This window comes from Channa argus, chromosome 1 (genome assembly GCF_033026475.1).
Source record: "Channa argus isolate prfri chromosome 1, Channa argus male v1.0, whole genome shotgun sequence".
NCBI classification, from domain to species: Eukaryota; Metazoa; Chordata; class Actinopteri; order Anabantiformes; family Channidae; genus Channa; species Channa argus.
In genome coordinates this window covers 41105487-41129273 of record NC_090197.1, presented here as the reverse complement: position 1 = coordinate 41129273, position 23787 = coordinate 41105487, and the positions used below count along the sequence as shown (strand labels likewise).

At 40.4% G+C, this 23787-nt stretch overlaps 2 protein-coding genes across 3 annotated transcripts; both read left to right on the top strand.

The window, feature by feature from the left end:
• The first annotated feature begins 376 nt into the window (after window positions 1-376).
• c1h10orf71 (chromosome 1 C10orf71 homolog) lies at window positions 377-15759 on the top strand. Its single transcript, XM_067521302.1, has 2 exons — window positions 377-775; window positions 2697-15759. The coding sequence occupies exon 2, from the start codon at window positions 2895-2897 to the stop codon at window positions 13779-13781; it is 10887 nt and encodes a 3628-aa protein (XP_067377403.1). The 5' UTR covers window positions 377-775; window positions 2697-2894; the 3' UTR covers window positions 13782-15759.
• Window positions 15760-15827: 68 nt separating this feature from the next.
• On the top strand, window positions 15828-23774 carry vstm4a (V-set and transmembrane domain containing 4a). Of its 2 annotated transcripts, XM_067521355.1 has the most exons (9): window positions 15874-16012; window positions 16629-16730; window positions 17258-17713; window positions 20838-20891; window positions 20999-21106; window positions 21200-21233; window positions 21629-21774; window positions 22548-22615; window positions 23323-23774. In XM_067521355.1, exons 3-9 carry the CDS (start codon window positions 17305-17307, stop codon window positions 23473-23475), a joined length of 972 nt encoding a protein of 323 aa, XP_067377456.1. In that variant the 5' UTR covers window positions 15874-16012; window positions 16629-16730; window positions 17258-17304; the 3' UTR covers window positions 23476-23774. The 2 variants fall into 2 exon arrangements, with proteins under 2 accessions (XP_067377449.1, XP_067377456.1); XM_067521348.1 differs by lacking the exon at window positions 16629-16730 and having other exon boundaries at window positions 15828-16012.
• The last annotated feature ends 13 nt before the right edge of the window (window positions 23775-23787 follow it).

Below are 23787 nucleotides of genomic sequence, written 5' to 3'. Positions count from 1 at the left end.
ATCAAAAGTTTCTTTAAGAAGACTAATTACTAACTAATTATAAAATGTAAAATATCGGCTAAAATATTTGTCATCTTATAGTTATTAGCTTCTTATGGTGAAGATAGCAGGAGGTTTATTGATCAAGAGTAACCTGTTTTTTGTTTTTTTTTGTATGGTGCTTAGCAGTTTTGTTCAACAAAGAGGGTGACACTCCACTGTGAGGCAATAGAGTTATTTGTGTCTCAGAGAGTGGCACAGATACAGCAGTGCCCCCTACACCCCCAACAACACACATATTCAACACCCTCAATATTAAACATTTTGTCCAGGTTTAGTCTCACAACCTCCTCATCAATTTTTAACATTTTCGTAGTTTGCTAAGACTTAGCTCTAGCTACGATTTGCCAGCAGTTAGCTGTCCAGATTTATAAATAGTTGAGAGGCTGTTTGTTTCATCCATTTGACACTCGACACCAAAGGATCTCACAGAGCCGCATGGTAGCTGAAGTGCTCATTCTGTCCCCCCTGGTGGTCTGTCTCTCTGGACCGGTTCCTCAAATTTTTTCTGGTCTACAGCCCCAAGTCCTGCTGCCTGCCTTAGGTCAGATGCTTAAAGACATGACTGTGGACTATACAGACTTTTTTTTTTTTCATTTGGATTGTTGTAAATACAAAGAGCCAGAGGCAATAGAAAGGGTCTTGTAGAATTAAATCAGCAAGGCCCTTTTTGCTGAGGCAGAGCTAATTGAAGAGTTTACAGTGAGGCCCAAACTATGAAATATAAAGCTGAAAGGTAAGAGATGATCTCACTCTACTTTCTTGTTTGTGTTGATAGAGGAACATGTGGGTACTTCGCCTTTTAAATATGCATGCATTTTCAAATAGATCTAATTTTAAGATTGGGTATTTCATGCATATAAATAAACAAGACAAAAAAGATAAGACATAATTCCCTGGTTTAGTTAATAAGAAAATAAATCTTCTATTTTATTTTACTGACAGATGCTAATATTTATAAACATTTAGTCATCTTCAGTTCTACTCTCAGAAGTGACAGATTTGCTGCTGTCCAGTCTTCACTTAGATCAGAGTCCCTCTAAAAACAAGGCCTCTTTGGTGTCGGGTTTTAAAGTTGGAGGCCCATCACTGGACAAAAATAAACCTGTCATATGCAATAATGAATAGAAATCACTCTGGCAGTCTGACAGGACAGTAACCGCTGTGCATAGTGTTCAATAGTTTCTTCACTTTTGTGTCGATTCTTATTTCTCCACTGAACAGAATGTGTTGTTTTGTGATAAAGTGACATGTAAATTAAAAGTGAGGGTTTTATGAGCCTTGAATGCTTACCACGGACTGAAAAAGTGATGCTTGAAGTAATTGTTACAATAATGATGTACTGTTGCCTAAAGGCCTATAGATTTCTGCTGTTCCCAAAAGAAAAGTTTTGCATAACAAACTTCCTTTCATTTCTGCACCAGCTCATTTAATACTGACTAAGCCAGGCAGTACAGCACTGTGGTGTGTAACTTTTCCTTAGATGCGTATGACGTGGATGGACTCCAGCTCAGAAGATATTAATGAACATCTGAGTATTCTGGGCAAGCTGGCGGCTGCCTGCCAGCTGCAGTAAATTTAACCAGAACATACTCATGACTTAAATGTGCAAACATTTTTATTTCAAAAGCACAGTATAACAAAAGATGTCTGTAAAAAAGACCTTTTTCTTCCAGGTTGAAAAAAAATATGTCTTTTAACCTAGTTGCTGAGCTGTATTTATAACCATTAAACTTAATTTGAAATATGTTTTGGCGTATATGATTTTTGCATTTTAAAAGTTTTGGAGGTCGCTTGCCTAACAGGTGGCTTACTGCTGATGTCAATGCACACAAATATGTCCCAGCACTCACCCATAGGTTAGGTTGTTTCAGATTTAAAGATCAGAAAATTCTGATTTTATTCGTGAAAAAAGATTTGCACAAAAAGCACCACAATAACAAGCCGACTTATACTTAAACTAGCAGTCACCTTTCTAATTTTACCTCTGAAATCTTCTTTTATAGCACTTCTATGTGAAGATATATAAATGGCTTTCCACCTCTTTTCTCTGTACTGTAGTAAACTTTTTTTGGTTGTACTACAAGATTAGTTTGCAGTGTGCCATGACCCTAAAGACTCTTTCAGTAAATCCAAAATAGTTTGATGGGAATCTAAGCTGCTTACTTATTAAACCTTTTATTAACATGAATAATTAATAACAGGACATTATACAATATATATCTTAATCCAGAGACAAGACAGACAAGAAATGTGTGTGTGTGTGCACAACACTAGTCATCTAGTTTACAGATGAGCTCCAATTACCCAAAATAGCTCACGTGAGGCTGTCTTTACTGTGCCTAGCAACAGTATAGTTTTATTCACAACATCTCTGTGAAGGTCATTGTGATTGAATGGAAGGATTTACAAGGCTGTTTTCAGAAGCACATACAGTACATCGCTGCGTATTGGGAAGCATAAAAAGCTTTTTATCCAAGGCAGTGTGTATCAGCACAGTGTGTCGCATCAGAAAATACATTTTAGATTCAAAAGAAGATATGATATAAGGCTCAGGCATCATTCAAAATTACTATTATAAAATTACTTCTTTTAAAGTAAATGGTTATGTGACTCTGGGGACAGGTCCTGGCTTATTCCTTTATTTTCTCTTGTAGGAGAACAGCAAGCTCCAGGGCATTTTGGACAAAGGGCCAATGGAAAGGCACAATGCCTTAGGAGCTACTGGCTTTACAAAATCAGGACTGGGGGCTCTTGCAGCTCCAGCAGCAGTTGGCGTGTAGAATTTTGAGGTCCTTGTATGCATGAATGAGTGAACAACTGAGGACAGAGCTATTTCTTAGCAAACCCACATCATGACCTCAGTTGAGAAGCGCCGCTCAGGCCGAAAGAGTGGCATGCATCAGAAGCCCAGCGACGGAGGTTACAGTGACACCTCAAGTGGCGGGTCCTTTTTAGATGAGACTGACCGGGAAGTCAGCAATCTGACAGATCGAGCATTCAGAAGTCTCTGCATTGGAGATGAGGCTGTTTATAATGATTCAGACCTGTGTTCATCACCCTGCACACAGAGAGACAGACAGTTGGCCTTCACTCAGAGCAGCCTGGGCAGAGATGGAGAGGAACTTAAAAGAGCTGCACATGAGAGCTTCAGCCTGAGGATGCAGCAGTATGGACAGGACTGGAACCCTGGAGGAATGTATGGAACTGAGATCCACAGAGACCCTCAGTGGGAGGTTTATGGGCAAAAGACTCAGGGGAGAGTTTCTGCCAAATTCCAGCATGCGTTTGTGGAAACCTCTCAACAAGAGAAATCTCTGAGGGCAGAACACCTGTCCTTCCTCAGCAATGGAGCCACAGACTTGAGTCTGCAGCAACGCAGAAGTCGCTCCAGAGTTTCCTCCCTGATCAGAGCGTTTAACTCTGAGGGACACAGGGATAGCACAGGAATGGATAGTAAACCCAGAGAGTGGAATGACGAGACAAGCTGGGACAAATCAGCTTTGATGAGTATCCAAAGGGAACTTTCAGAATTCTCATACAAGGAAAGTTTTAACAACGGTCATTTCCCTTCAGCTGGGCCATTCTCTGCCCAAGACACCAGCTTCTACTCCTCTGAAGTAGCAGCAGTCACTCACATGAATTCGTCTTCCTCTTTTATGAGATCTTTCGACAGTAAACACAGCTTGTCTGCGCAGGTCAACTGCCACTCAAACTTCTTTATTCACAGTGAGTTTAGTCCATTCAAAGCTTGGAGGGACCCTAACAGGTTTCCCTTTGAGCAAGGAGAAGTCTCCGGGCTTATGCACTGTTCAGAATTCCCCAAATGGTATGAGACACCAATGTACAAGGAGCTTTCACTTGAGACCCAACCACAGGGTCCTTATAGTTTTGACGAGAGAACTTTTAGAAATCCGAGGAATAATTTGATGTCCGTACTTCATCCCACTCTTCCACGCTCCACATCAACATCCACAATGCTGCAGAAAACTTCCGCTGTGGAGAAACGCTGTGAGTCAGAGTTGGCAAGTTATTACCCACATAGGAAGCGGACACAGAGCCTGGGAACTAACAGGCTGTCATCCCAATGCCCATCAACTGCATCACCTAGAACCGAGATGTCTCAGCATGTTCAAGAAACCATCAGCTCTGTCGAAGCCCTCAGACAAAAAATTAAAATGTTGACAGAGCAAAATATGACAACAGGGATGACAGCAAATCATCAAGGAGTGATTTGTAGCAATGATACTGTAATTCCCTTTGGCAGCACTGCAGTAGCAGCACTGGCACAAGATGTTGTCACTAGTAAATCAAGCACAACTCCATTCAACATCAGCCAACTGCTCACCCCAGTAGTCCATGCACATCAGGAAGCAGAGATATCTGAGGTCCCACAGTATGGAGGTTCCCCACAACCTGTGGAACACCCTCCAGTGCGAGCTGAAAGCAGGGGAGCCCTGCATGATGTTAGGATGTCCAGCTACAAGTCCAGAGCCACAAGTCTACTCTTCAACCTCAAAGACAACAGAAAAAGAGTAAAGAGCACCTACAGTCCTACAAAGTTTAAAGGTTTAGACACTATGGAGAACAAACAGCCCTCTATCCAGGAGCCTGGAGACACTGTGATTGACATCCCTGATTTTCCAGATTCAAACATTCAGTTTCCTCAGATAGAGGAATCCAGTGGGATAAACATGTCACATCAGTACATCGACCGTTATCATGCCACTGGATCCTCACTTACAACACTAAATTATCAGCCTGCAGCACATACAGGCCAGAATTCAGAATACACAGCTCAGATGCAAGGAGAGATGGCTCATCACTATGGGTTCACTGACTTGAAACCTGAAAATTACACTAGCCATCAACAGGCTAATGGACAGAATCTCCATGAAGATTTCTCATCATTTACTCCCTATAAGCAAAGCCTGATAGATGATGTAAACTCTCTTAGAGAGAATGTACACAGTCCTAAATCCTCTTACTTACCTACAGACAGGCAAAGGCTAAATACTGAAAACAATCAAACCAGAGAATATTTAATACGTGAGCCGAATATTGAGCAGAATTTTAATGAAACAGTGGGAAGGGAATTCACAAAAGTGGATACATATCAGCAGCTTAAAGACAATAAACATGATTACAATAGTGTGTCCTCACAGGATAGGTGGAGACAGACAAACATTCAAGACACAGAAAAACTCAGTCTCAAAGCAGCTATCTCTCCTTGGAAACAAGAGATAACTGCTTTAATAGAAAAAGACCAATATACACAGGTTTACCCAGGAGCAGCTGTATTAAAGGAGGAAGTAAATTTATCAAGAGACAAATACAGAGGAGAAAATAAGCAAAGTATAGACAGAGAACCTGAGAAAACAGAATTAAGAGAGAGTTTTGATGTCGAAACACTTTCTCATAAAAACACTGGATTGGTCAACGCTAATATTTTTAACAAACTGCCAAAAAATGCTGCATTTGGTAATGACACAGTGGAAAATCAAGCAAAATATGAACAAGAGAAATCTGGAGCATATAGGGACAAATATCAACATCAAAAATATTATAGACACAGTGAGGAAAATGAAACAAAAGAAAATTACTTAACACAGAATTACAACAGATACACTGATCAATATAGAAACCAACAGAATCTTTATTCTAATAAAGACAAAAGTATGCTCACACAAGAAACAGGTCAGAGGAAACAGTACACACCCATTCAGAAGGAACATGAAATGGAAAGTATCCAATCAATAGAACCAAAACCACAGTTTCAACATAATATGCAAACACATTCATCTACGTCCACAATGGCAAAACAGGTATTGAATAGAAACTATGCTGAGGTCAAGGGTGAACAAGCCAGAGCAGATCATACCAATGCCCATGCAGAACTGGCAAAAGCTCAGCGCTGGGCTCAAGTGGAGCAGCCCAAAGTGGATTCCACTAGGTTAATTTTAGCAGGTCAGACTGGTTCAGAGAAAGGCAATGCAGAACAGACCAAAGCAGAACAAACAGAGTATAAGCAAGTAAAACAGGCGGAAAATATGAAAGAAGAGCAGCGAACAGGGAAACAGACAGAACAACTCAGAGAAAAACAAGCAGAGCAAGCCACAATAAAAAAGGTAACAGAGGAGCCAAGATTCATTACAGAGGAAGCTGGAGCTGTGCACATGGACAAGGAAGAGGGTGAGCAGGCGGAAGCAGAACAAGCTAAAGCAGAGAGAGAACATGTGAAAACTGACAAAGAGCAGCCAGGGCAGGTAAGGACACAGCAAGCTGAAAAGACAATAAAGGAAAGTATCAAAGCAAAGCAAGCTGAGGACAAGCAGGTAAGAGGAGAACAAGATGAAAGTGATTGGAGAGAGACAGGACAAATCAAAGCAAGTGGAAACAAAGTAGAACAAGCAGCTGCAGAGTTTAGAAAAGAACAATTTAGAGAAGAGCAGATAAATGAGCATCAAACTAAAGCAGAACAAGACAGAACAAATGTAGCTGAAGTAGGAAAGCTCAAAGTTGAGTATGTTAGAAAAGGGAAAACTGAGGAGAAACTGAGAAATTCTGTGGAGGCAGGTCAAGTAAATGCAGAGCAGTTTACAACACAGACAAATAAAATCAAAGAGGCAAAAGCTGAAGAGAGAAAAGAAGAGCAGTCAAAGTACGAACCACCCAGAGTGGAGCTGGTTAATTCAGAACTAACAAAAACAAAGTACATGCAGGAAAAATCTGCTAAACTTGCAGCAAAACTAACAATGACGCAATATGTTAAAAGTGAACCAGATAAAGTTGAGCAAGTTAAGACAGAGTTAGCTAAGACTAAAGCAGAATTGGCCAAAATAAAGGACAAAATGAAAGGAGAGCAAAAGGAGAAAGCCAGAAATGTTACACACATTACAAACACAGATGTTCCTCCAGGAGGAAATAATAAAAAGGAAGATTACAACAAGAAGAATCAGACAATACAAGTGTGTCAACAGAGGGAAGAATCAGTTGTCTCCAGAAATAGTAGAGATCAAGCTGATAGAGGGGCAGATGATTATGACCATCTGAGAGAGAAATACGTTTTCACTAATGCAATTTCAACAAACAAAAACAAAGTCTCAGCTGCAGAAAACCGTTCTTCACCTAATTCTAAAGACACATCAGCTTTATCTTTTGACAAAGTTGAGACAATGAATAATGAAAAATCCAAAGACAAACATAGTCCTATAAGAGGATTTACAATGGCAAACTTAGAAAATAAGGAGATGACAGAAAGCCAATATGTTTACAGTGAGTCATCCAAAGAATTTACATTAACCACTGCTAACTATTTACCTACGGTTATAGAAACTGTTAATGACAAAGTGAAAGATGACAGTTTTGAAAAGTTGCAACAAACAAATTTTCCAAAGCAAAGAGACTCTGATTTGCCTAAACCACCATCCCTTGAAAGAAAAGTTAAGTCAACAGAGCACAGTGCAGGTTCAGCTAAAGATTCACATTTTACCCCCCTGAGATCATTGCCACATAACGAGAGAGCACAAACCAAGCAGGAGATTCTAACCTCCAAGATAAAAGCCCACGCTGAAAAAGAAATTTCAGCAATTAAAGAAAAGGGTTTTGCTATACGAGATGGGTTTATTTCCAAAAATTCTACCAAGCAATTAGCTGGTATTCAGAGCATCCGTTCAAGGCCTGCATCACAGGAAACATCTAAAAAGCAGGGAAGCACAGTGTCCAGTAATAGTACACCAACACACCAGATGGAGCCTTCAGGAATACAGATGGCACCACTCAAGTCTGTTTCACCTCTCAGCTCTGCTGTAATACCAGTGAAATCAGCTACAGCCAACAGTCGGTTATTAGACCAGCCACAGAAACAAGCTCCCAAAGAACCAGGAAAGAGCAATGACAATGTGCTAGAACCCAGCACAGAAGCAAAAAAGATGGGAATTTGTACGATGCGCACAGATGAGGTCTTGGTGGAAATCGAAGGAAAATATGAAAACTATGGAAAGGAAGAGGGTTTTAAAGACAATCCAGTTGTAAACACTGACCACCTCAACAGCAAGAAAGACGATCCAGTTCAAGCTATAGCTCTGGTAGAAGATGAAAACTCCAGCCCTTCAACAGAGAAGGCAGAGAGTAAACATGAAGCAGTTCTTGAGGACTCAGCACCTTCATTAAATCTCATCTGTCCTCAGAATGAAAGCTCTGTGGCAGAGGATAGCTTGCAGATCACAGGAATAATGGTAATTGTACGAGAAAGAAAGACTTCTCTGAACAGTGGTGTGGAGGATGACAGCACTCAAAAAGAAATGAATGCAAAAGAGGAAGAGTGCAATAATTCAGACAAAAGCCATCTAAGTTCTGGTTTTGAAGCATCTAATGCAAATACATCTTCAATGAAATCTTGCATAGCAAAGATAAAAGATGCAGTACAGGAAACCCAGGCAACACTGGACAAAGATCAGACTAACATTTGTAAGAGTAATCATCCTGAAAAGGCGGGTGAAACATCAACTCTTGAGACAAGAAAAAATAATGTGTCTGAGAATTACACTGAGAAAAAAGCTAATACCCAGCTAGAGAGTTTTTCTATAAATGCAGGACCTCAAAGGGATATCCAACTCCAACCACTGACAGAAAAAGGTATTCCCCCTATAGTCACTGTTCCTGCTAAAAATAAAGGGCTGGCTGAAACTCAACCCACTGTCTACAAACAAGCCTTAATAGCAAGAGAAAATGTGGACTATACAAATAAAATGCCAAAAGACAACTCAGCAACAAGCACAAGGAAAGATAAATTAGAGAGCAATACTGGGGAGGAAAATTCAAACAAAAGAAAATCCCCAGATAAAAATGAGAACTCAATGCCCAAAGTGGTGAACCCAACAATCAGTGGCATGAATGAGACTAACAGAGTTGATGCTGAATCTCTAACAAAACAAGATACCCAGCTACCGGTGAAAGAAGATATCAGAAGTGTAAAAGAGCCACCCAAAAGCAGGAAATTAGATGGCAAGAGTGCTCCCCTACTGGAGGAAAAGAGGCATGATTCACCACCAGCAAAACTATTTAACAAAATAAGCCCATCAAACCAATTGACTGACAAGGAAAACATACACGTGTCTCCAGATAAAGAGACAAATATTAGAGAAAATAATCAAGTGGACGATGTGCATATAGACAGCATCGCCATCAGAGTTGTTCCAGCAGTAACTGGGGATGAAAACCTGAAAATTGCAGGAAAACATTTGATCACACCCGTCACTTCTGATGCATTTGCAGCTGATCAGCATAAACAAGTTGCTACAACTAGTGATGAAAAAGCGAACACTTCAAACAGTCAAGTCCAAACCAAAGACGTCACCGCAGCTTGCACTGAAAAGCACATTTCACAGAGTTCAGAAGACAAATTAGTTGTACAGCATGTGTTGTCCAGTGTCAGAAAACTGACGGACTTATTGAAAATCAGCAATCAACAAAATGGCATAAATGCAACCAATACTCAAGCTGAAGATAAAAAGTTGGAAAAAGTAAAGAAAAGTGGAACACCTGTTGTTGAATCAAGGATAGAAACAATGGAGCAAGACTACTTTCAAGTTCAAGGGCTAAAAGAAACAAATAATGAAGTATATAATAGTGTAAATATTGAAGATATGTCTGATGGTATTTTAAAGGCAGAGGAAGTTTCTGGGTTACTACCAAACAAGGCAGCTATCAGCAATGAATCTTATAAGGAAGAAAAACATGAAGTGATGGATCAAAGTAAAAGGAAAACAGTGGAATCAATCAAAACAGATAAAAATGAAAACCCAAAAAGTAAAAACTCAGAAACAGAAGATAAGTGGGCTTCAAAACAGAGTAATAATGCAAAGTTGGCTGCTCTAACTAATTATACCAGAAAACATCACACAGACAGCCAAACGAGTTCAGCAACAAGAGAAAGATCAAGATCAAGGAATTCACATTCAACAAGAGAAAGTATGGAAATGGAGGAACCTGATGTTAAACCAAAGGAAAGGGTATCTACAATACCTGAGATCTCAGCAATTGCAGACTATGCCAGATTAAAAGTAATTGTTTCAGAAGACCGGGCAAACACAATACAAGATTTTGCACCCAACAAAAAGGAAGGATTTTTCCCCCTTATCCAGACTCGCCATAGCAGGCGTCCAGAGTACACTGTTGACCCAAAAGATCTCTCAGTAAAAGACAAAATGCCAAATAAGACAGAAGTGAGCGCTAAAGTGCACAAAGAACCCAAAACATTAGTGTTTCCTATAACAGACAAAGAACACCAAAGGACAGGGATGTTCAAACTGGGAGACAAAGAAAAACTTTTAAATGCCAAATCCAATGAAGAATGCACACAACAACAAAGAAACAAGTCACCAACTTCTCAGACAGAACAAGTGGCTGCAGCTCGCACTCAAAGAGTAAGTCAAGTAGATCAAAGTATTTATCGGTCAAACGATCAGCTCTCACAAACAGCTCCTGCCATCAACAGACCAAAAGGATCGACCACTTCTCATCCACAGCCACATTTAGGGGAAAATCCTAACATGGCGACTCTCACAAAAGATGAGAAGATTGAAAAACAAAAAGATAAAACCATAGAAGCTGAAACTGAGGATGGGAGGACAGATAAACTGAAACAAGAAAGGTTTGCAAGTTGGGAAGAAGAAGCCAAGAATAATCAGCAAAGTAAGGCAAAACAGCTGGAAGAAGAACTAGATTCTAGGATAGAGGAGCAAAAAAGAGCAGGAAACATAAAAATAAAACACATGATAGAGAAAAGCAGAGCCTCCCTGGCTGAAGAAGAAAGGAAATCTGCTCAGAGAGAAGAAGAGAGGAGAGCAAGAGAAAGGGAGGCCATAGCTATTCAGATCAAGGAGCGGCGGGAAAAATTAAAAGAAGCAGAGAGAAGAGCTCAGGAGGAAAGAAAAGCAAAACAAATGGAGGAAGACAGATCTCCTCAAAAAGAAGAGGAGCTGAAAGAAAGGCAAAGAGAAGAAGGTAGGAGAATTACAAAAACTGAAGAGAAAAGGAGAGTAAACACTGAGGAAGAAAGAAAAGCAAAGGTGAGAGGGGAGAAGGAGCAGGTAAAAGAGAATGAAGGGAGGAGTTTGAAACGGCAAGAGGTAGAGAAAGCTGCACGGGAGGAGCAGCTGAGGAGAGAAGCTATAGAGGAGCAGCAGAGGAGAGCAGCTATAGAGGAGCAGCAGAGGAGAGCAGCTATAGAGGAGCAGCAGAGGAGAGCAGCTATAGAGGAGCAGCAGAGGAGAGAAGCTATAGAGCAGCAGAGGAGAGAAGCTATACAGGAGCAGCAGAGGAGAGAAGCTATAGAGGAGCAACAGAAGAGAGCTGCAGAGAAAGAGCAGAAAAGGAGAGCTACAGTAGTGGAAGAGCAAAAGAGAGCTGCTACTATTGAGGAGGAAAGACAAGTTAAACAGACTGAGGAGAAAATACTTGCTGATTTTGAGCAGGAAAAGAAAAGACAACACAACACAGAGTCCGGTGCTGCACAAATGTCAGAAGAGGAAAACATCAAACTTATCCAGGAGCGTAAGAGCAGAAAGCAGCACAGTGAAGCACTGAGGAGAGAAAGACAATGGTTAAGAACCCAGACAGAGGCAGAGGAGACAAAAACCAAAAAAGAGATAACATTAACGGGAGAAAAGAGGAGAGGAGAAACTGAAGCCAAAGGGGAGAGAACCAGACACCCAGCATTGGTACAGGAGAAGACAGCAGCCCGAGAACGAGTGCTGGCTCAAAGAGAGGATGGGATCATTGCTAAAAACAGAGGAGAAGAGAAAAAGTTAGCTACTCACAGAGAAATTGAGATAGCAGAAGAAAAAAGAACAGCACAGATAGATGCTATTCAGTATTATGCCATTACCTCAACTGAATCAGAGCAGAAGCCCAAGGAAAGACAACTTGGCTCCCCTTTACCTCCGCAACAAAGAAGCAGTCTCTCAGGACTCGAGTGGACTGAGGACTCAGGATCCCAGACCACGGCATATAGGCCGCATGCCCCTGTATCTCCAGCTTCATCTCTACCCCGCTCCAACACATCGTCTCCTGCAGTAGGAGCTAAGCCTTCAATGTTCAGGGTGAAGGATAACACCATCAGAGGTTCCTCTTTCAAGTCAGTTAAACCACGTTTCCATAAGAACTTTGGAGTAGATCTCCGCATGGGTTCACCAATAGAGAGAGGGTCAGAGAGAAGAGAGGAGGAGCAGGAGATGACAAGACGCAATGCTGTAACTTCTGTTCACTCGGACACAGGCTCAAACAGACTTGCTACAATCAAAGAATCATCAGCTTTTCAGTCAGTATCTTCGTCCCAGGATTTCTCGGCCCCTCTCACACAACACAGGCCTTACTCCAGGAGGAGCACTGCTCTGGACGTAGAAGATGACTCCCGTTCTGTCATCAGCAATATGTCAGAGGATGTGGAGAGTTTTGCCACGGGTGCAACAGACCTGGCAGATGTACGAGGCCTGTATGACTACGAGAGGCCAGAATCAGCCTGTAGCTTTAGCAGCGATGCGTCCCGGTCTTTGGGCAAGCCACCAGCTGTTCCACCAAAGAGTGAGAAAGCCTTGCAGAGGGCCAAAAGATTGACTTCACATAGGATAAAGAAGGAATTGTCCAAAGCTTCAGCAGAACACCCTGGTATAGTTAAAAAGCCTCCTCAAGTCTCAACAATTCCTTCGTCTTCCTCCACTGAGGTTCACTCTTCAAACCACCCCGCGATGGCTACCCCTCATTTTACCTCACCTGTCTCCATTGCTCATGCTCCAACAATGGTGTCTAGCTTGCCTTCCTCCCACAAAGAGCACCAATCCTCCCGCCATTCTGTGCATGCTTCCCCCCATGCCACTGGTCCTATCACCCTACCATTTGTCTTGCCTCATGCTACTCCCCCTGTTTCTCTTCCTGTTGCCCCATCTCATGCTACTGGCACAACTTCCCACTCTGCAGTTCCTAAAACAGTTGCTCATGTTCCCTCTTCTCCCACTCTCCATCACTGCAACCACCCAGCTCCAGTGACACAGTATCATGTAGAGTCCAGCTATCCCAAGTCCTACCCACTGACCCAGCGTAAAGTGCTGCAAGACCTTGGCTCTGGTCAGTATTACGTAGTGGATGTGCCTGTTCAGGTGAAAACAAAGACTTTCTTTGACCCAGAGACAGGAAAATATGTTCAGCTAAATGTGCGTGAGTCTGGCCAGAGCACGTCACAATCCCAACCTCAACAAACATATACACAGCCACATCTCCAGCCCCAAATGCAGGTCAAGGTGCAACAACAGCCCCTCTCCCAGGCCTCTACAGCTGGCAAGCCTTTGGTGCTCTATCAAGGCTATCATGGTTATCCTAAAGGTTACCAACCTATCAACTCTGTGACCCCCCACAGGTCATCCACAGCCACCGTGACTGTCCATCAGGACCAACAGCCTGTGAGGGAGACCCACAGCCATGAAGTTGGGCAAACCTCTGAAGGGCATTACTATAGCTCAGAGAAGACGCCCTACATGGACACTGTAAATGATAAAGAGAAAAAATGCAACAGAGTTTACAATACACTTGGCTCACATGAGTCATTTCCAGAGTGTGACACAAACAGCCAGCTTGCAAGAAGCTCAGTGTGTGAAAATGATAGCTCAGCCCACTCACGATACCGGCCCCGTGATATAATAACTATGAGTGAACTGGAGGACTTTATGGAGGTGTCTGACTGGTGAGAACAATGACTGCTAGCAGTGACTCAAACACAGCAATATTGTTGAACCATTGTAAAGCAGAGAAGTAGCTAGAGGAGTTATTGGATGAAATAAAGTTACCCAAAAGCGCAGCTGTTTATCTGCAGTATTTTAAATGTTTGTAAATGATTTTTCAAGTAAAAACAGTCTCAGAATGTTTATAGTTTCTAGTCCCTGTTACATGCAGTTAAAGTGCTGCAGTTGTTTTTCACTGTTGAGCTTTTTATTGTGTTACAGTTCACCATTCCATTTGATTTTTGAATGTGAGAAGCTATGATATGTTTTTTCTGTATACAGTATGATCAGTATCCTGTCGCCTCCTAAACTTAGAAGTATGTTATAGTACACTAAACAGCAACAATATGCCAATAGTGCTTAGTGGCTTAGAACATTTGCTCTCTGCTGTGAACTATTTTCTCCTTCTTCCTAGTTTTGTCATTTTGTAATGCATGAAATACTGTTTAACCCACAGAATCAATCAAAGATTTGCCGATGGTGTAAAGCATAATTTGTGTATTCAACCACTGTGTCAAAGTAAAAATATAGTGACGTGATTATCGCTGTTCGTAAGGTTTAAGTTCATGCAGTAGTCAGTTTTTAGGTTTGTGAGAATGTTTCTGTGTTGCTGTGAAAACAGACTAGTGTGACATGGACTTGGAAGCAATGGAAGCATACTTCATTCAACAATATAATTAATCACCACAATAAAAACACAATGTGTTTTAAGTCACCTTGTGAAAGTTATAAATAAAAGACAAGGACATATAAAAGATTGTTGCTACTGGTTGATTTTAATTTTACTTTACAAAAGACTGTAGTACTTATATACAATTGTATATGGTCAATGTCTGTCAGTGATATCATTCAAAAGAAAGAGACTTTTACTAAGTGCATAGCAAAATTACAAAGTCTTACTGAGAAAGCACGATAAGATGTCCCGAGGGAGCTCATAAATGCAAAAAGAGAAAGAGAATAAAACACTTTGTGCATAACCTGCACGTGCTATACAGTACTCCACAGTTTTTTAGTAATCAGAAGATTTGTTGTTCTCCCTGAAAAGCAGTAACCTGGTTTGACCACAGCAGGGCAGGAACGAGCGATTCCTCCACTGAAGTAAAGACTTTAATTTAAGACTCATACAAAGGAAAAGCCTGACTAAAAGATGCTTTTAAGAAAACATAATAATTGTCCTTCTTCTTATATTATGAACAGCTGACAAATCCAAAACTGACAAAACATATACTATACCATAAACATAAGCTTTAAACATATGTTGGTCATTTTTAAATCTTTTCAAAGCAAAGTATGTTGTCAGGTTTAGAAACTTAAAACCACCTTATCAACTCAGCCATTCATTTTTTCCACTGAATCCATTCTTTTCAAGAGAATCCTACATCTGACCTGAAGGGTTAAAATCTGTTGTGTAATTCCATTTGGCTTTGGCAGAGCTCAAAGCGCCAGTAGAAACCCTGCCTCAGCAGTTTAGCCTGCCCAATAAAGCAGCAGGCTTCATACCACTGGGACAGTCTGACAACCACAACCAGAGACAAGCCCATGCCACTCTGTCCAGCAACCAGACACGGAAAGGTCCCGGAAAAAACACACACACAGTCCCATTATTGCATGACATATGCATGCATGCAGACACAGAGAGCACAGATGGACATCAAAATTTCTTCCTCGTAAACATTACTGGGAGATGCAAGATGAGTGTTACCGCTTGATTTTAAAAGTAGCTTGGGATGGAAATGCATTTTCTTGTATATGCTTCTCAAAATAATACAGAGCCGTATGAACACATACTCAAACCACAAGACTTGACCATTTCTTTAAAGTTCTGGACTTTTGGGCCACGGTCCAAGGCTCCCCACAAGAACACAGGAAATGACATTTCCCACATTTTGCAGGACACACAGAGCTAGAGAGAGAGAAACAGGGGTAGAGAGACAGAGTGAGAGAGAGTACTGGGAGAGTGAGTGGGAGTTCCTAAGTGGAAACAGAGCATTTACTGTTTCATATTACACAGAAAAGAGGAGAAAGGGGAGAAGAGTTAATGGTGGGCAAGGGCTCTGGTGGGTCGTGCAATCAGGTTCTGTTTTGTATGTAGCTGCTTGTGTAAGTGCTGTGCAGCAGTCTGGGTTTATGGATTCACGGACTGTGGAAAATGTACTTCTCTGTAGTGGTCCTTGTCCTGACTAACACTCTGGTCACAGGTAAGTTCACCTTGTTTACAACAATATACAGTAAACCAGTAAGATTGCAAGCAAAGAAGCAAAAAAGAAAGAAGGTGTGAACTAACTTGATGTACGGTCTAATGTAAAACATGGTGAAACCATGCTCATTAATTTGCTTTGGAACTTTGGCATGTCAGACATAAAAGAAACACTTCCTAATCTCTGTAACAACAAAACATGTCACTTGTATGAAAGATGATGACGTTAGTGGTGACAGCACATAGCAAAAGGTCTTTCCCAAATTGGAATATATGATTTTGTGTAAAATCAAACCAGCAGTGGAAATAAGCTACTAGCTGCTCAGTGATCAGCGAAAACCTCCGTAATTTGCATTCTATAAATTCCCATAAAGTGGACTTAGATCCCTTTTTTCCCGCCCTGTAATCTGTTGGTTATGTTCAGTTTTGTGTTATGTTGGTTTGAGTCCCTGCTTTAGTTGTCCCATTTAATAGTGTAGGACAAACCCCGAGGGAGATCCTCCAGCTGACACAGCAACACAAAAACAGCGACCCAGATGGTCCCTGTTATCTTGTTGTTTTACTTTCTGTCTGTTTTGGGGTGTACCATACTGAAGATGAATGTTTCCCACCTGTAGATTTTCTTTGCCTGTATCATCACACATCTTGTCCCCAGACCTCATGTCTCTTCTAGATAGACCAGATCCAGATGGCTGAAGACTAAAACATAAGTACCACAAGTAAGAAAGTAAATAATGGCACAGGGAGAGCGTTGTAACTTATTCCTAAAGTGCTCTTATGCTTTTGAGCTATTACAGACTGAATTCCCATCTTGTGATGAAACATCAAATATAAGTAGAACCAGTGATAACACCATAAATAAACTACACCATAAATCCAAGCAGCCACTGCGGGTGTGGATATAAATTTACTTTGTCTAAATGCTACAATTATGTTTAATTGGCAGGAAATCAAACATTATAAAAATGAACTCAGGCAGACTTTTTCCATGTGGGGCACACTACCACTTAAAAAGTGGGATGATTCACAGAAGTTACAGGATCATACCACTTTGCCAGTATTTCCTAGTTTGGTTGGATTTTATTCTGTCATAAAACTGTACGTAGATAAAGTGCTGAAATAAATATAAATACATAAAAAAAACTACAAAAAGGGACAAGCATGTATATGTGTGGGATGTGTGTTTGCAGAAACCAAAAATATAATTTTTAAATCACATATGTACTGTTTGTTTTTTTTTCAACAGAGGTATGTCATGCCCTAAATGTGACGGTTACCCCTGGGCCAGTTGTCATGGTAACAGAGAAAGACAACTTGACACTGTCCTGCCTGATATCTCAGAGAAAGAGGAGCAGCAGTATCCTCATTCTTCGCTGGATCTTCTCCCCTCTTTTTCTTGCTCCCAGTCTCATGCCTCCTGCCTCTTCTCCAACCACCCCTCCCCCAGCCCACGAGCCCACTCAGTTCCTGATTGTGAAGATAGGTATAAAGAAAATGAAGCTGTATGGGAACTACACCCGTCTTTTCCCCCAGCCAAAGTTTCGTCTGTATGAGGAAATGGAGGGAGAGGTGTACCGGTTACGGATTGTCAATGTGACAGGGATGGACCAGGGTTTCTACACCTGTAGAGTTCAGGAGATCCGCAAACACAGAAACACATGGAAAGCATCGTCCAATGGCACCAGCACCACACAGCTGACAGGTAACTGAAGGTGCATTTTAACAGAGACAATTCTTCATCCTACCTGCTGCTGTAAGACTTATGGCCTCAAAGTTGAAAGATGGAGGCATTCAGATATTTCCTTTTTAGGCCAGTGAGTTTCAGTATACCTTGTTTTAATTTAAGCATCGCACCATTCCCGTCTCCATGCAAGATGTTAAAGCTCTACAGCGGTGCATGTTCTGTGGTAAACGTCCAGCCAAAAGTCAATTAGATGATGAAAATTTTTTTAGATCAAACACAGCCAAATGCATGCAAAAATAAATTGCTTCACTTGGCTCTTAAAGAAAAATTAATATGTACTAACATGTACTTTTGCGCAACCCTTGTCACTGACAAAGTGAGGATCAAACACAGAGGGAATTTCTGGTGCTATTGCTCTGAAAAATGGTTTCCATGGAATCCTCCTACCCCTGTAAGTAATTTCTTTGCAGATGCAAAAATTCAGCTGAGGTGAGGCACTACATGTTATCTGACAATGGAAATAACCACATAAATAAAGAGAGACTGTTATTAAAGGGCCAACAGAAATGTGTAGCATGTGTTCTCTCACCGTAGCTTTGCTATTTGCTGTAAGTAGTGCCTATGTGTGTTTTAGTGTGACCCCAATCCTCTGGCATTTCCATCTCAAAACAATGAGCTCACACAGCCGAACCACACTCAACAATATATCTCTGTGTGTATGAGTGTAAGGAGTAAAAAGTGTTGCTGAGCTGGCTATGTTCAAAAACTCTGAAAAAACATGACGTCTGCATTCTGGGTTTACTTTTATGCAAGCCTAGGGAGAAAATTTACAAGAAAATTCAGTTGCAGTGGAACTTATTTAGTCTGTGCCAAGGTTCCTGTAGAAATCAACAATAAACAACACGAGCAAATATGGTTAAGAGGTAATTTCAATTTTCTTTATACAGTACAACGCAGTTTAACTGGATTGATTGCAGAGAAGCCTGTCACTGTGGGATTCTCTGGATAAGGAGGCTCAATAAAAACTTTAAGTCAAGGAGTTTCAGTGGAGATTTAAGGTTATGCTGCACAGTAGGTCTTAAAATCTATGACCCTTTAGAATTTTATGTATTTTTCCTAAAACTAGATAGAGAAAACTCAATTAAACAAAACAGACATTTCATTTTTTTTTTTTTATTGAATGTAAAAAAAAAAAAGAAGAAATGTTTCTGGTAACTGTTTTTCATCCCTGCTCCCTGCCTTGTAGGTATTTATGTTTTTTTATATGGTAGCAGCTTTAACTAAGGGATGTTGATTGGCTTCCTTTCACGATGCAGGTCCTTCAGGTCCTTTCACATGATTCAGGCCAGGACTTTGATTCTCCTAAACATTACATTTCTGGTCATGCAGCACAGCAAACCAAATGATGATATTGCCACATGTGGAAAGCAGTGTTGTTCTCAAACACAGTGTTTTTCATTAAAGCCAAAAGATTCTACTTTGGTTTGCAGTACTTTGGTTTGATTGACATGACTCTAATTCCCCCTTTCAATTCATTCTACATGTCCACACATTTGAGCCACATATATTTAAATGTTGGACTTTCCACAATGAATAAATTGATAAATATGATTTTCTTGTCCTGTTTGTTTAATTGGGTTCTATTAGATCTTGCAAGAAAATCTGATTATGTTTTGCATAATTTTTATGCAGAAACCGTAAAAATTTTAAAATCTGAACAAATTATCAAGCATTATTGTGGCTACACCTGACACAGTTACACAGTTTATATTTCACTATAATTGTATGGTGAAAGAGAATTTAGATTCAGGAAGAGCCGTCTGACATCGCCCTGTCCTATATTCAGGGAAATGAACCACTAAGGAACCCACACAACCTCAAGCATCTCTGACATGCGTTGACCATAGAACCAGAAACACAAGAACTGACATTATAAAGATAAACAAAAAGAAAACTAATTTGTACTGTAGCTACTATAATCCAGGGAAACCCTCAGTCTGCAGAATTTAGCCGGCAACTCTCAGAGCAGAGGCTACACCCTGCACTGATCACTGGACTGATTTAAATGATAGAAGTTGCTTTGTCCTATATTTCTCTTAACTTTCCGAATGTTTTTCTAAACCGATAAAATGAACAGTCAATCTCCACTGATACATTAAAAATTACTAGACTGCTCTCTGGCTTCGGCTTTCTAACCTCACCATGTTTCTCTTCATTCTGTCTTCACAGCTGGACAGAGGGAGAGCAGATGAGCCTAAATCTGTATTTGGTGGTTTTTGGCTATTCATAAAACCTGTGCAGTATTTAAATATTATTTTTGTGGCATAAACTTGACTTTGTTTGGTACATGCAACTGCGTCTGTGGACACATCTGCACTGCTGTATATTGGCACAGTGGTTAACCACAGTGGGAAGGTCAGAGATTTTTTTTTTAACTGCATTAACACTCTCATAAGATGCTTTTTACTTTACATGTAGCTCGTCAGCTCTTCAGATGAGTAACACTCTGCTACAATTAGTCTACTTTGCTATTTTTTTTTTAGTCTGTCATTAATTTTCATTTCCTTTAAGTACAATTTACAGTCAGATATTTCATGGGCTGACCTTAGATTACCATAGTTCTGATCTAAATACCTTTAAACATTATCTACAAATATTTTCAGTTTAAAAAAATAGCATGCATAATATAGCATTGTTGTAAACCCTCCCTAAAATCATGGGAGCATCTAGATAATAATTTATGTGCAGTAGACACAGTAGTCTTTGTTCAGTCTCTATGTAAATGCCCTTAACATGCACTGTACAAATAAACTGCAACATTAACCAACTGTGAAAAGATCAAAAAAAGGAAGCAGAACTGCAGAGCAACAGGGAAGCCCCCAACACTGTCCAAGAACCGCTCTGCTGCCAGCCCTGTGTGTGTGTTAGTGTGCATGTGTTTGTGTGCGTGTGTGGGTTTGGCTCATGCAGGACCAGACTCTTCCTTCATGACAGTGGTTTCGATATTTCAGGAAACCATGAAGCTGTCTGCTGTAGTGGGACTGTGCCCTCAGACGACGGCAATTTACAAAAAAAAAAAAAGTCTGTTTTTAACCTCAACTTGTTCTTTTAGCTGACTTTTTTAAACAATTGTTTTTTCCAGTGCACTTTACTCTTGAGAATGCTAGCAGCAAAGGACTGTGGCGATTATTTGCAGGTATTGTTTAATCTCTGGCCCCATCTTTCTGTTTTACTGCAATTACATAAGTTTGATAATGCCACTGTTCCGATGCTCTGTTTTTAAGACTATGTTCTGTTTCATAGATGTGCATCTGTGTGCTGTACTGATCTGCTCATTGGGCCTGCTGTCCATCTTCCTGTTCACTCTGGTTCTCACTTGCAAGTATTTTCACCGAAGACACAAACTAAAAGGTAAAACATTCGCACCTTCACATTTATGCCTCCAAAGTCATGATGACTCAGATATCTACTCAACATATAATTTTTTTGGTGCTTTATCCACAGCCAGCTATCTTTTGGTCAAGTGTCCAGAAAGCAGGTAAACCATGTTGCATGTTATAATTGTAAATATTGTAACTAACAATGATTAACTATTCAGCAATTTTATGGATTACAGTCAGAATACATAAGGTATGTTAGTTTTAGCTACTCAAATGTGAGAATTTTAGACTTTTTTCTGTTTTCTGTTAAAGTCAGTTTAATAGCTTTCATTTTTGATTGGTGGTCAGAAAAAAAACAGTAAGATTTCAAAAATGTCTGATGGGCACAATGTAGCATTTTAATGGATACAATTAACTGATCGGTCCTAAAACAATTGGCAGGTGACAAATAATGAACAAGAAACAAATATTTGATTGTTTAGATTGCATTATTTCCACAGGCTTCTGCATATATTTTTGCTTCAGCATAAAACTAAATCTCTTCTCCATACAGCTCAGGAGAAACTGTAACCAGCTCCAGCAGTTCATCCAGCTCTCCTCCAAGAGCACAAAGGAAAGAGATAGGACAGAAAACTATAAGAGTAACAGTAACACCACCTAAATTACCAGAAGAGCCACCACCACACATACAAGCCAAAGGTAAAGTGACTTTCTGACAGTCAGATGTGACCATGTTAAAAGGCCAACATTTTTAGCCATAGACCTTCCTCAAAGGTTAAAATCTCAATGTGGAAAAGAGTTAGGAGCGGCAAGGCTATTTTGTTTTCCACATTTTTCAATGTAACATAATGTGATATTAAAGGAATGGGGTGGAAAAAGCGTCCAACGAAAATCTGTAACCCAGCTTGGAAAACATCACATTGGTGTGTAAATATGTCTTGAGCAGTAAACTACAATGGACTAAATTTTAGTTTAAAAATCAAGGTTAGATTCTGTCGCAGTGTCACATCCCAGCATGATGGAGACTGGTTAAATTCCCAGTCAGTTTTACTCTGTGTGACGTTAAACCTTCTTCCCAATGTCCAAACACTGAAACCATTACCGGTCACCCGGGACTGAGAGAGGCTCCAGCCCCCTGTGATGCCACCAAAAGGAATTAGTGTGTAAGGAATGTGTCCAACAAGTATAAAAACAGAAAGTAGCTCTAATTCAATTTCCAGTGACCAAAAACAGTAGATTGACTGGGGGAGCAGACTGCAACAGTCGGAGAACGAAACTTTATACTGTATTTAGATCCCACAGAGTGTTATTGTATGAAGTAAAATCAACACTATGACTGAAAATGGTCGAAGATCTTATATTTGACTTATAGGTGACACCTTGCCTGGTATTATAATGTTTAGTGTTTGTGAAGGATGATTTTGAGTCCAAAGGTGATGATTTTGAGTCTAAAGGTTGTCTCTATTTTTCAGTGCCCGTCGCTGCAAAGAGACCTCAGAAGCCCAGAAGGTTAAAGGCTCAGCAAAGGAGATCTGCAGCTGTAAGTCTGCTTCTTCTCACATGACAAAACAGTCAGCTATTATTACCACTATGTCCACTACTTCCATGACACCATCTATGAAGCAGCTTTCAATACTATATAGTATTTACTGACACTTTCATGAAGAGTTGTTATTAAGATACATGCATGAGGGAATTTGTCTCATGACTACATGATTTTCTACAGAAGTTTATTGCTGTCTCTTCATTCAGTTATGAGCTTGATAATCCTATTTGGCTTTATTGCTTCTCAAACACAATTATTTATTTAGAGTGCTTCATTGGTTTTATATCTACAATAAAAGTGTCAAACAAGTATATATAGAGGAAAATGCCTCACACTGAGTATTGTCAGTATTTCTACAAATGCTCTTTTTGCCTGTGATTTTGTAGTGAAATTAAACTCTAAAGAAGTAAGCATTTTGTTTGCACGAACATACCCATGGGATTACTGCAATTTGGAGGATCTGAGGATTTTAGACAGGACTCCTATTGTACCAAATGTTTTTCAACTAAACTGAATGTTCCGAGAGGTCATGCAAGCCCTGTAAACAAATACCTTCTGCAAATGAGAAGCACTGAGAGATGTTTGTCAGGGAAAACAATACTTACATAGTATGGATACACTTCCTTTCACTATTTATATCTTGCAAATGCAATGTACAGTATATGCCATATATATTCTTACCCTTTCCATCCCTTCTTCAGCCTCCAGTATCACAGGAGGATAGCCTGACATATGCAGAACTGGAGCTGGTCAGACCAAGGCCAGAGCCTCCGGCCACCTCCAGCCCTGACCCCACACCCTCTAGCCCAGACACTGTGTACGCTCAGATCCTCTTCCAAGAGAAACAGCTATAAACACAGCAGCCTGGTGAGGGCAGAGAATCAGCTCTCCAAACCAATCTGAGTAGCAACAAAATATTATATTATGGCATTTAGCGTTTGTGTTTTTTATTTTTATTTTTGGCTGTAAGTACACGACAGCTGTTAATAAATGAGGGTTTTGTGTTTCCTCAGCCCGGTCCCATTCCAACACAGCAGTTTTCGGGTCCTATAATTCTATTGTTTTGTTTGTTGGCATCACTGGCCTGTGAGCCAGATGTGTATAGGAATGCTCTGTTAACTGCTCTGTATAAACTCAGGAGACTGTGTGGAAAGATACTGTTATCT